At 38.2% G+C, this 12,825-nt stretch overlaps 1 protein-coding gene across 16 annotated transcripts in view; it reads left to right on the top strand.

The window, feature by feature from the left end:
- Positions 1 to 12,825, top strand: part of prom1a (prominin 1a) — a 90,005-nt gene that overhangs the window by 31,090 nt on the left and 46,090 nt on the right. For 11 of the 16 annotated variants that reach the window (XR_003221488.1, XR_003221491.1, XR_003221490.1 and 8 more), the window contains exons 2-4: positions 5,612 to 5,670; positions 6,192 to 6,218; positions 10,798 to 11,003. Coding sequence is in view for 4 of the 16 variants with exons in the window: in XM_025910048.1 (XP_025765833.1) it covers positions 5,612 to 5,670; positions 6,192 to 6,218; positions 10,798 to 11,003 (292 nt within the window). In the remaining 12 variants the exon portion in view is untranslated. The remainder of the gene's footprint in view (positions 1 to 5,611; positions 5,671 to 6,191; positions 6,219 to 10,797; positions 11,004 to 12,825) is intronic. The other 5 variants (XR_001224187.3, XR_001224186.3, XR_003221492.1 and 2 more) reach the window with 1 other exon arrangement.

The raw sequence follows: 12,825 nt of genomic DNA, 5'->3' as shown, positions 1-12,825 counted from the left end.
ACATTTAATTTTGTGGCAAAACTATTGACAGTGTAGGCCAATAACAGATGGATGGTGTATTTTAAGATGTTTTATTGTCTGTTTTGACCCTTTAAAATGATGGATGGATGGATGAATTTTTATTTTAAGTTAGTTCAAAGAGCAGCATGTTGATAAATGATAAAGCACAAAAAAGCAAATTATAAAACATGTCAAATTGAAGTAAAGCGGATCTGAGCTGGTAACACTGAACCCTTTTTTTATGCATTTCATGCTGGCTTAAAGACCAGAAGAACTAAGGTTAGATGTGCTGCGATCAGATTTGTTTTGACTCCCTGTTGTCAAGCTCACAGAGAGCTGTTCAATAAACATATCCATGCTTCACAAGGTAAGAATACTCTTTAAAACAATTTTATAATATGATGCCAGAAAGCCAGAGGATATACTTTGGCTGAATAATTAACTTTTCCACCCTAGTGAGATTAAAATTCCGGTCCAAGCAAGCACAGTAGGTTGAAAAACCCCACTGTTCATTGCTGTCCAGAAATCTTCTTCCTCTCCCATTTCAAGACTGAGCAGAGGAACCAAGATAGAGACCTGCTGGAGTCCTCTGGGCGGGTGACTCACTTCTAGTCAAAGTGATGAAAAATTTATCTTGCCAGGTTCTGCTTATCGTGAGCTCCCTGCAAAGCCTCATTACATCTTTTGGAAAAACTCTACTTTGAGTTTTGTTTTCAGTTCAGAAGATACTGACGGAGCTTCAACTGCTGGCATTTACTTTCACATGAATAACCTTTTTTTTAATAGCATTCATTACTGTAACACATTTTTGTAGGGTAAGCAGTTCAAAATCCATGAACAATTCATTTAAATTGCTGAAGCTATAGTTTGTATGACAAGGAGGTTAGTGGGGTTAAAGGCCAAAGAATCCTGGCTAATATATGTATGTGTTCAATAAATGACAAGTACCAGCAGGAGGGTTGAGAGGAGAGGGAACGTGAGTTGAAACTAGAACGAAGTGAGGTTTTCGTTCACAGAGGAGGATTAGATGCCTCTCACTGCCGAAGATGGATTCAGTCCAGCGCTCTCTCCCTGTTGCTTTTCTTTCTTTCACCTCTTATTTCTCTCCTTTGTGATCCTGCCGTCTTTGATCTTTCTCCTTCCTTTGTGTTCTATTCCTCTAGTCTCCAGACATTCTTTTACTCCTTATGGTTGAAAATCGCTCGCATTTTCAGTCATCAATTCATTTATTGGCAATAGTAATAACAGAATCTGCTTTTCATTCATTTATTTTGCTCGTCACACTCATACACCAATCAGCCACAACATCTGTCTAATCTTGTGGAGGTCTCCCTCACGCTTCCTAAACAGCTCTGACCCAAAGGGGTAAAAACACTGGAGCTTAAAGTGTGTCCTGTGATGTCAGGCACTTGGATTTATACAGCACGCCCTTTGAGTCTTGTGAGTAGCGGGGTGGGACTTGAGCATGTGAATGTCAGATTGGAAAGGATTTTGAAGCATAGATCATTGCCTCTTTTGTTGTGTTTCTTGAGCATTTCCTTTGGTGAGTAGGGATTGGTTTAGAACAATGTTTAGGTGGATGGTGCATGGTGCACCTGAATGCCATCAGAATATTGCATTGTAATGAGATGATCAGTATTATTCATTGTATTTTTCAGTATTCAGTGTTAAAGATGATCATACTACACTAAACAACTGTGATAACTATTTGAAATCTGCTCTACAGTTGCCGAAAATATTTTCCTGATGAGTATACACTCATTTTATAGTTTCTTGCCTTGTCAAATGCAGCATGATGATAATCTTGTGAACTAAATATATTTTTTTTTTGTCGCTTTTTAATAGGAAACTAAAAACATTTATGGCTGTAGTAGCAGTCCTAATTTAATCAGAAGACCGTCTCCAGCTGTTAAGTTGAATAACTGTTTAACTGTTTACAAATGCTAAGATATAAAATGTAAGTCAAAATGAAATATTGCTGTTATAATTTACACTTTTTTTCTTAATTTCAACTTTTTGACTGAAGTCAACACAAGTGAAGTTTCGCTTCTTGTGCTGTTACATTTTACCATACTGTACTGGCCTCACAAAACTTGTTTTGGAGATCTTTTATTAACTGAAATGATAGTGTTACATATTTCATCCTCTCTGAATAAAAGGGAACACGCCTTATAAAAAGGTCAGTAGCTTCTTTCAAATGTGCATAACCACAAGGAAAGATAATAGCTGGGCTTGGCTCACTGTACTTGTTTTCCTCCAGAAGGCTGGATTATTTTACACCTCGGCTCAAAACGCACAATAGTGACTGGCAACAGCCATTCAGGGGTGTAGGAACTACCCTGGAAGCTGGAAACACTGACATGATCACCTATAATGGAGAATTTGTTTCTTAAATGTGGTGGAAAAAAATTCAGACAAAGTATATCACAAAGCTCAGCTCATCAATTACAGTAGTTACAGTAATTGCTGCTGCAAGGCATCAAATACAAAAGCCAGCAGATGCCTGTAGGTATACCAGACAGATGAATGTGGAAAAAGAAGCCCATGGAAGCCTCTTAGTCAAATTCATGTTCATCATAATTAATTGTAAATTGAACAATTGGACAGAACCTGTTCCTTAACAGCCATAATATATGGTTTAAAGATTATTCTAAAGCAGCTTCCCATTAATACCAATCTGGCTGTGAACAAGACACAAGCATATGTCGTCTAACAATCTGTTGTTAGAATAAAAAATAATTATTCTCAACAATTCCATAAGATTTTTTTTTTATATTCACTGCATTGCAGAAGAAAACTCAAGCTGTGACTTTGACATCATTATTTTTGGAAACCCTTTGCCTCCAAGAACCCTTGCTGTCTCTGTCATCATTGCATGATGAGTCACAGCCAGCTCCAGGTGTAGATAACAAAGATAACACCAAGATGCACTGTTTGACAGGAGATATAATTGTTTAGGATGTACCCATGAAATTCATTTTCTAACACTGAATACAACTGTACTGTATTTAATTGGCTTCATCCACAGTGGAAAGGGTCACTCGAGGAAAATTTTATCACTTGGTAAGGTCAGCACAGGTCTACCATTGTTTAATTTTGCGACTTCAAGATTCTTAAGAGCAAAACTCAAAAACAACATCTAAAGACATGAATCTTTAGATGCGTGTCACAAGCTGCTATTCTTCAGATGACAGCAAAGACAAATCTTGCGTGGAAAGGGCCTGAGGCAAAATGCAAAGCAATTTGTTTTGTTTTCCCCCTGCATATGCTTTTTACTACTCTTACTCTTCCAAGAAGGGTGCAATGTTAATGATTAGTCAACATTTACACAGTGAGCTATGTGATCTGTCTACCTTGAAACTAATGCTGATGCATCACTGTTGCTGGGAAAACACCTAATTATCTTAGCTACTCAGCTGTATCGGGAAACTCCCCATCTCCATTCTTGTAACAAACTGTGCCTTTTCATTTCCTTTCCTGGCTACTTTTGGAAGATAACAAATATCCTTCCTCAGAATTTTAAGAATCTGTAGGTGGACAGCATGTTCTTCTTTACATCTCTTTGATGATTTCATGTTTAATTTCTGTCTGACTGTAAGTTGTTAGGCTTCACCGAATGCCTAGCAGAGCAGTTACCAACTAAATAAACAGTACCACACACAGAAACACACACAAAAACACAAACAAATGTGTACATACTTACACTGCTATCACAACTTTAAAGAGGTATAACAGAGCAAAGTGAGGTCAGAAATTCTGGTCCTGAATATATTTCCATGTTGTATCTGTTATGAATTTGTAAATTTCTTGTTACAGTCTCTGTTTTCATTAGTTGAAGTGTAAAACCCCCCCAAAACATTACACATAATACACACTATACTAACTAATTAGGGGCGATCGTGGCTCAAGAGTTGGCAGTTCGCCTTGTAATCGGAAGGTTGCCGGTTCGAGCCCCGGCTCCGACAGTCTCGGTTGTTGTGTCCTTGGGCAAGACACTTCACCCGTTGCCTACTGGTGGTGGTCAGAGGGCCCGGTGGCAGCAGTGTCCGGCAGCCTCTATCAGTGCGCCCCAGGGTGGCTGTGGCTACAATGTAGCTTGCCATCACCAGTGTGTGAATAGGTGGATGACTGAATGTGTAAAGCGCTATGGGGTCCTTAGGGACTAAGTAAAGCGCTATACAAATACAGGCCATTTAATTATGTTGTTAAGAAACCTTACCAAAATCTAAATGGCTCATATTGCTCTATATACATATGGACAGCTTTAGTTAAAGCTTTTACCAAAAATCATCAGAATTAGACTGTAAATAAAAGAGGTAACTTAAACAGAAGGTTTAGCAAGTTTTCCATGGGCACTGTCTACTGACTCAACTATGCTGCACAACTCAGATATATTTCCCTTATAAATGTGGCACTATGTATAAAGAAATAATATAGATTTCTTGCCAAGAAGCATTTCTTTCCATAGAACTATAGTTATGTAGGTACTACAATGGTTTTGTGACAAACCATTGTAATTCCCCATTGAGTAGAGAAAAAACAAACAAGCAAAAAGATCATCTCACGAGTATTTGTGTACAGAGATATTTTGTTAGTCAGATTATTTGGGGAAAGGTAAAAGGAAAACTCATATTTACCTCTGCTGTACCTTAAAAGCAGAGGTAAAGATGAGTCCATTTCAGTTAACTTTATATCATCCACATGTCTAATTCTTGTATATTGTGAATGTTATTGCCGTTTCCACTGCTCCATGTGCGAAAGCAATAGCTAACATAGTTCATTTTTAAAGACGCAGTATTATAGAAAGTGAGCTAGGTGTTGCACACTCATATTTTTAGCTAAGAATTAGTTGAAAAAAAAAAACCCATTTAATTTGATTGATTCCAAATGTCTCTTGATTTAACATCAAGAATGTGACATGTTTTTGATTTTGGTGCTGATTAACAAAATCGTGATACTGGTACACCGGGTAGAGTTTTTTAAGTATTTAGGATACAAATAGCTACAATAGAGTCCAAACATACAGACAGACCACAACTAAATAAAATACAAGTTCCTCACACTGTCAGCACAAGAGTTGGGGATGAGGCTGCAGTGTCACAGTGTGGCTCTGGATTTCCTGACATTCTTGTCAAAAATGTCAACTTCCTTCTTCAGCCTGGCATAAATTATTTCTCAAAATGTGCAGAGTTTACAGTTTGCTCCAGTTCCGACCTAAGTAAAGTGTCAATACTAAGACTGTTATAAACAAGCTGTCAATCAATATGCTGAAGAGTAATATAGCGCATGAGCTATAAAGAAGTGTGTGTACCACTCTGAAAAAAACAATTAAGACTAGTATGGAGTATGGAGCACTTTTTGTATTTATTTGGGACTAATTTGGGACATGTTACGTTTTTGTGTAGTATCCTGTAGGTAATATCAAATGTCTACATCGTAACAACAGAGGCAGATCTATTTAAAAACTGCCACGGATGCTAGAAATTCATACAATTTAATGAGAGTGCGATATAATCTCCTGGATAAAAGAATCCTCCATGCATGTCATTTTTTTATTACAGAAAAACACCAAAGTTCTCTTCATGTGTTTGCTTTCTTTATGCTGCTGCAGATCTTATTGTCAAACTGGCAAAGGACAAGTTTGGAGCCATTCAGACGGAATATCAAAAGGTAACTGAGTGTGTGCTTGTTTGTGTGTGGTGAAATGATTGCTTTTCTGTGCCTTTCATCCTCCTTGCTGCATGTTTTTACTGATTGGAAACGGCAACTCATGAAATACATTACGTTAGAAATGTAGCTCTGAGAAACGCAGTAGTCTGTGACTTCTCTAAAACAAGGTGTCAATAGCTTTCATTAGCCAAGGCAATGCCATCTTTTTACCGGGGAAAAAAAATGGTTATTGCTTCTGGCACAACCTATGAATTTAGAGAGATAAATCATTTGAGCTCATCGGAGCAAACAGGTATGACAACCAAAGGCTTTTTTAGGCTCTTTGACTGTGCCCGAGAGCTAAATAAAGAGTGCAATTTGCGGTCTTATTTGTGTGCTATGTATGGAAATGCATGACTTTAATTTCTCTTTTTGTTGTTCTCTTTCATCACATGTGTTCGCTTTGTGGCTTTGCTCTTTTTTTGATGCTGCATTGCCTTTGTCTTCTGCATGCCCTCTTCATCTGATCTGGCCACCTTCAGCCAGAGAACATAGTGCTGACCCTTCAGGTAAAGTCTGCACACTGGACTTAAAGTCTAACCGATCCCCCCCTTCCCATAATTCTCCACTGTGAAAATCATCAAGGCTGCACAATCTTGTATATATTCCACACTGGTTAGCTACATTTTGTTTATTTTGTCATATAATTGGAATATACAGGATTAGTCTTGCAGCCTTGTAACTTTCTCCCAGCCATCCCATCAACCTCACAACCACCTTGAAACCTTCCCTTTAGCTTGGCCTTAACCGTAGCTCCTCTTTCTTTTTGAAGCACGTCCTCATGCAGAGTTTTTTCAGCTTCTTGGAAGTGACAGCGATAACTGGATAAAGAAACATAGAAAAAATGCTTTAAAACACTAAGTGTCACAGAGTTCTACTTTGAATTTCCTCTAGTTTGAGCTTTGTGTTACAGGGTCGTGTTACAGTGAGGACCTGCTGTGAGGCTAATATGTAGCACAAAACAGGACACTTACTGCCATATCAATCCAAGCATCGTCACTCAAATTTGACTTTTTTGAACTGCAAAGTAGTCTCCTCCTTTAGTTTTTATTATTATAATGATTAACGAAGATATTAGGCTTATGTTCATTATATCAGTGCATAAACAGTGTTCATGGTGAATAGCTCTGTATTTACTAGTCAGACAGTTTGCATCTCAGCTGTATTTACTTTGACATCCACTTAAAACAACAGCATGTAAAACAGACACATACATTATGTTCGGGCTCCTGATGCTGGCAGAACTCGTGCTACTGTTACACATCCTCAAACGCTACCTGGACCTGGACTTGTAGTATGCATTAAGTGCAGCATTTCCCCTGATTTAAAAAGGGAGAATCTTTTCTATATTAGCATAAACAGGCCAGACTACCTCACAGGTCAACAAACTGTAACAGTGATTTTTACTGTGATTCTACAGCAGAGCTTTTAAATGGTTAAATTTGTGCTTGTAGCCTGCCTCTAAAAGGTGGTGATTTCAAACTTTTATTGGAAAATCAAAGCAGAATAGACTCTGTCCCACCATGATATCATCCAGTGTCATGCCTGCTACCTTCAACATTTTGTCAAATAAATCCATTGGAGAAATTGCTTATCACATCAGGCCCAATGCATTGCAGTTTTTGTTTTGTTTTTTAATATTTATTTTTTTAAGAACAACTTTTCATAGCACTCTGAATGTAACAGATAAATGCAAAGCAAATCAATCATCAGGCTTTAAAAGACTATTTAATGCAAAATCACAGCTGGCAGTGTGTACGGTAATCTTAGTTTTAACCAAAGTCTGCTTACGGTGGATTTAAATAGTCCAACCGTGTGTTTGAGAGCGTGTGTATTTACATGTTTCAGTTCCCCTCTATTAAACAAAGCTTTCTTATAATAGGCTGCTCTTCTTAAACTTTGTGTTGATTTGAATAGGTGAGTGGGGCTTCATATGGCCTGACATGGACATATTAGATCTATCCACTCTCATAATAAACATACGGAATCCCAAAAAATCAGAGCAGAGAAGAAGGCTGAGCTTTTATCAGGCATTAAGTTAACTGTTAATGAATTAAGGTAACAGCTTCTTGCTTGAGGACGCTTCAGCATGCCTCATGGCTACTGCTGGCATTAAATCTGTTTAATGTTAAAGAAATTCCCATCTTCACTCTTCAGACATGCTGCCAACCCATCATCCGGTTTGTTCTTATTGGAAGGTCACCTTCTTCTTTTGGGCACTTGCCAAGACAAAGCTATAGTCCCAAAATAGTAAGAGCTGGAGGCCCTTTAAGAGTGGCGGTGGAAAAAAAAACAGCACATTTTTGACCTTTTTTTTTTTTTTGCTGAAGATTCACCCAATAACAAGCAGAGCCCAGAAGGAGAATGACAATGCAAGCACTACAGTTTGCACAGTGTCCTCAACAACTGTGCTGACATTGGTGCCTTTAGATGATACACATACACATATGTGCACACACACAGCCTTTCCTTTAGTTTTTGCCTCACAGCATTTTCAGAATCTCTGATTTCCCTTTTTCTCTTTGGACTCTGCAGTCCATATTTTTAAGGTCAGAAAGAAGGTGATTAAGAGACTTTTTTGATTTCTTAGAAATTAATGTAGTCACGCAGCTGGAGCCTTCACTCCTCCAAACATTAGCGACAGGACTGTGGGTTATTATCTCTACTCGAGTTTTCCATGTTTGCATAAAGATTTAAAAATGAACCAGAGGACTATTCCTTTCAGTCTTATTCAGAATCTATTTTTTACCCTACCTTTTAACCAAAAGCCAAAGAAGGAGTCCCTGAAGGAGGCAGGTCACTGACTTGTGAGGGCGATTAAGATTAGTACAAATCAGCTGGGAGAGCAGTTCCTCTATTCAAAGCAGTGATAGCAGTGCTGCTTTGATCCTTTCATAACGAGAAGCTATTGAACATCATTGTGACAAGTTACATATGGTGTGGGAATTACCAATCCCCTATTTAATTTTGACAATATCCAGAGCCTATGCTGCATGCAGTTTAGGTAGGGGCAGATTAAGTAGGAGCACTGTGGCACATGACAAGAAGAGCAAGTGAGAAGCTGCCAACAGCAGCATTTTAACTCTCTCAGTATATCAGAAGGAATTTGCTAAAGCTTGTCATCTTGAATATTGAAAGTTAAGGATTATTTAGGCCGTCATTGACAAATGATGTGCAGATTTCATAGGTGATGTTGAGAGATTCTAATTCCAGTAAATACAGTAATAGAAAGCACCGTCTCCAGGCTTGCCCTTGTGCTGTGGAGGTGCACATCTACAGCGAATGCAAAATCTCCTCCACTGTGTCACAACAGTGATCCTTTAACATGCATTTCATTTAAAGTTGCAGGAACTGAACTTGGGAAAATATTGAGTGGTGAAGGAGAATGTGCCTTCTCACAGTTTTGACAGTCTGACCCTAGGGGATGAATTCACCACATATAGACCCATAAATATATTAAAAATATATTTAAAAAGTATCTGCATGCTCCTGCTTGCACTCTTGATATGATGCTACTGATGAAACATGTCTTTGTTGTGCTTGGAGGCCACAGGCTTTGCCACAGAGCTCAAGTTTGACCTCTGTGGTATAAAATTTCAAATGTGCACCTGCAAGTGGTCAGAACAGAACTTCCTGGGAGCAATTCAAATGTAGCAGGAGAACCACAAACAGAGCAATGCAGAGACAAATTTAAGGTGTTTTAGGTGCAGAACTTAAAACTTGTTGTTTTGTCTTATGCTAAGAAGTTAATGAAGTTAACATAAGAGGAGTATTCTGATAAAGATGGACACATTTGTTAGAATCTTCATGAAGTTTGGATGTAAGGTTGTTTTATGAGACTGAAGAAGTCACTTGGATGAGTGACAAATCGTTTCTCCCACTGAAAACGCAACTTTCAGATGAACAGAATCAACCTTTTGGGATTTACTAACCTGAATGATTGAGCATGCATCAAGACATTACATTTGTAAGTTTTAGCTAGGCGGAGAAAATGGTTACATTTTCTGATTACTGGCTACAAATTTTCACAATAAAATTTTAGTTTCAGCCACTAAAGTTTTTTTTTATTTTTTTTATTTGTTTTAGAACTTCACCTCACCATTACTTAATAAAATCCTCTCCTGAATCCTAAAAGTTAGACAAATCATCCACTGCCAACAAATTATTTCACCTGCTTCGTGGTTTGACTCCCTCAACTTAAATCAATTATAACGGTCTTAGACATATACCTTATTTTCATTGAATGCAGAGCTCCACTGAAACAGGTATAATGATCTCACTCTGGGGCGTGATTTTTCTTGAAAGAAGAAAAATTAGTAAGGCGTTCCTAAGAAGCCCTTTAGTGTGTTAACTGTGTTGCAATCCATTCCTATTGAAGCAGGTTTTTCATCAGAAATGCTGTCTTTTTGCTTCGTTATAGTGGGAAGAACTGTACCACAGGGCTACTGTACAGGGGAAGCTCCTTTCAGTATTTTCCCATCATACTTCATGTGTTACTATCCTGCCAGTGCATTTTGCTGTTGGGTTAAAATGTTTGCAAAAAACGATTTCCAACAATTGCTTTCTGCAACAGTCTCAACACATTTTCCCCTTTCACTTTCAGTTTGCACTGTACTGTGCAGGGACAAAAACCTTCATCCTACTCATTTTTTTTTTTAGTCTTGGCATTTGTGCAGTCAGGAAGTTGAATTATTGAATTAGCTTGCTGTATTTAACAAAGAGAGGATTCTCCTGCAGTGAGTAGTGTTACGCAATGTCTTTGTTCATCTGCAAATCCTGTTTGGACAACTAGAGAGAACTCGCAGCGGTGGGATTCTACCAGATATTTTTAGATTTGTTCATCATTTTATCCTTGTATTCCTTGTGTGCATTCTTCCGTCTTCTTGTGTTTTCTGCTATTAATTTATCCTTTTCTCCTCATTCTCTCCCTCACTCCTAAACATTCACCCCTCCTTCTTCTACCAAACCAATCCTCATCTCTTCATTTACATGAACCACCTCCCTTTGTTGTTATTATACATAAATAATTTGTCCATCATTCTGCGTCTCATTCTTTTTTTCCCTTTCACTCCTCCCCCCCGACCCCAGGCCATCTACTATGAGATAGGCTTCCTAGTATGTGCAGCAGTGGGCCTGCTCTTTACCATTCTGATGCCAATAGTCGGGCTCTTCTTCTGCATGTGCCGCTGCTGTGACAACTGTGGTGGTGAGATGCACCAACGGCAGAGGAAGAATGCAGACTGCCGGCGTGGCCTCCTGGGAACGCTGCTCTTCTCCACCTCACTGGTCATCACGTGAGTATGACACATGCACAAATGACACGCATAAGTGAAATATGCGGAAATCAGCTCGGAAGCAGACGTGCACATTCTGCATGCAGACATGAATGTATGCATACACTGGGGTTATATACAAGATTCATGTCTGTCTTTTACGGCGATACTCTCATTCACATGTGTACACATGTTAGTCACACACACACACACACACACACACACACACTCATCAGTTTTCCTCCTCCCCCATGCTGTTTGCTATATATAGTTGAGTCCTACTGTAGATTGCATGTGGCAGCACCCTTCATTCTTTTATTCATTCTAAGCTCTGGTCACTATAACCTTCCGGGGATCCAGACTGAAAGCTTTCATTTACTCTTGTGGCAATGTCTCAGTGCACATCTAAAATACTACAAATCGAAGATAAAACCACAATATGCTTTGGAATTTGACCGCAATAATTCTGGTAAACACTTCTGACCTTTTGACAATACACACAATTTCACCTAGACCTGTAATCCTTGGTATTCATTGTAATGAATATAATACCTTTAAGTTTTTTTTCACATTACTGCACAGTCGTCATTGTTTGTCTTTTATATGCACATTTTAAGCTGTGGCTTTCTCGAGTAGGACTGCGGTGAGTTTAGAAGCAGACTTAATGTCTAGATTACAACAATAACTCAAATCAGACAACATCAGATATTTTCAAGATTTCAGTTCAGAAAATATATTTTGTTTTCCTTTCCCCATTGTTCACTTGCTTTGACCGGTCAATTTTAAAAAACAAAAACAAAAAAACTTGCCTTTTTGCCCACAGATCCTGCATATTCACACACAGAAACACATCTGTTTGTCTGAAGTCTGACCCTTTTTGCTGTGGTGTGATAGAAAATGTAAGTTTTATATAAGAAGTGTATAAAAAAGGTAGCTATAGGTTAAAGTCGAACTCTTGGTTAACATGAGTTAGTTTGCTGCTTTAAAAGTGTGTCAAGTTTGATAATGTTAGATTGGATTTGTTAGCTCAACTTTAACGAATTCAAGTGACAAAACTTTAAGATGTTATTTAATGAGTTCTTTCACTTTTCTAAGTTTAAAGTGTTAGTTTTTCATTTGGAATGAGCTGTTCTCTTTAGCGGCACTTTCCGTTTTTTTCCCATAACCAAACTGACCAATCGGCCTCAGATATACAGTATAGCCCTTTCTTTGACAGTCTCATTAGCTTCAACTGCAACGTGACGTGCAAATCTCTGGAAATGGAACTGCACATTACTGCAATGCTGATCGCACCTGTGATTGTTCTGCTTGTTATGCCACATAAGCATGCATTTCAATGTAAACACATGCTTTTACAAATATATGATAGGATGTGAGTGTATCTGGCTGCTTCATCGTGCTAATACTAATCTGATAGCCAGTAATCTGCCAGTGTAGCTATCTGCTGTTGTTTTCCAGTTTTTCTTTGTCTTTTGTGTTGTCGTACTTACACCAAGCGTACATGCAGGATAGTAACCTCGTCGTAAGCTAGCATTTTCTATGTGTATTAATAGCATAATCCTGACATGAAAATCATGTTAGATAAAGTGGGACATTCAGTTAGGTCTATAAGTATTTCAATTTACATAGTACCCTATTTTATAGAGGCTAAAAACATAACTAGACAAGCTAGTATAATTTTAAATGTGGGGATTGTTTTTAATATGTGGATGAAAATCATTTTCAGTCAGTGACTGATGGACATCACCAATCACTACTGATTAAAATGTAACCAGGTACATTTTTGGCAAAAATATAGATTTCCATCTATCCATTTTCTTCCGCATATCTAATCCAGGAAAGC

Source organism: Oreochromis niloticus, linkage group LG2, assembly GCF_001858045.2.
Source record: "Oreochromis niloticus isolate F11D_XX linkage group LG2, O_niloticus_UMD_NMBU, whole genome shotgun sequence".
Taxonomy (NCBI): Eukaryota; Metazoa; Chordata; class Actinopteri; order Cichliformes; family Cichlidae; genus Oreochromis; species Oreochromis niloticus.
The sequence above is the reverse complement of the archived record's forward strand: the minus strand, read 5'-3'. Positions and strand labels throughout refer to the sequence as shown.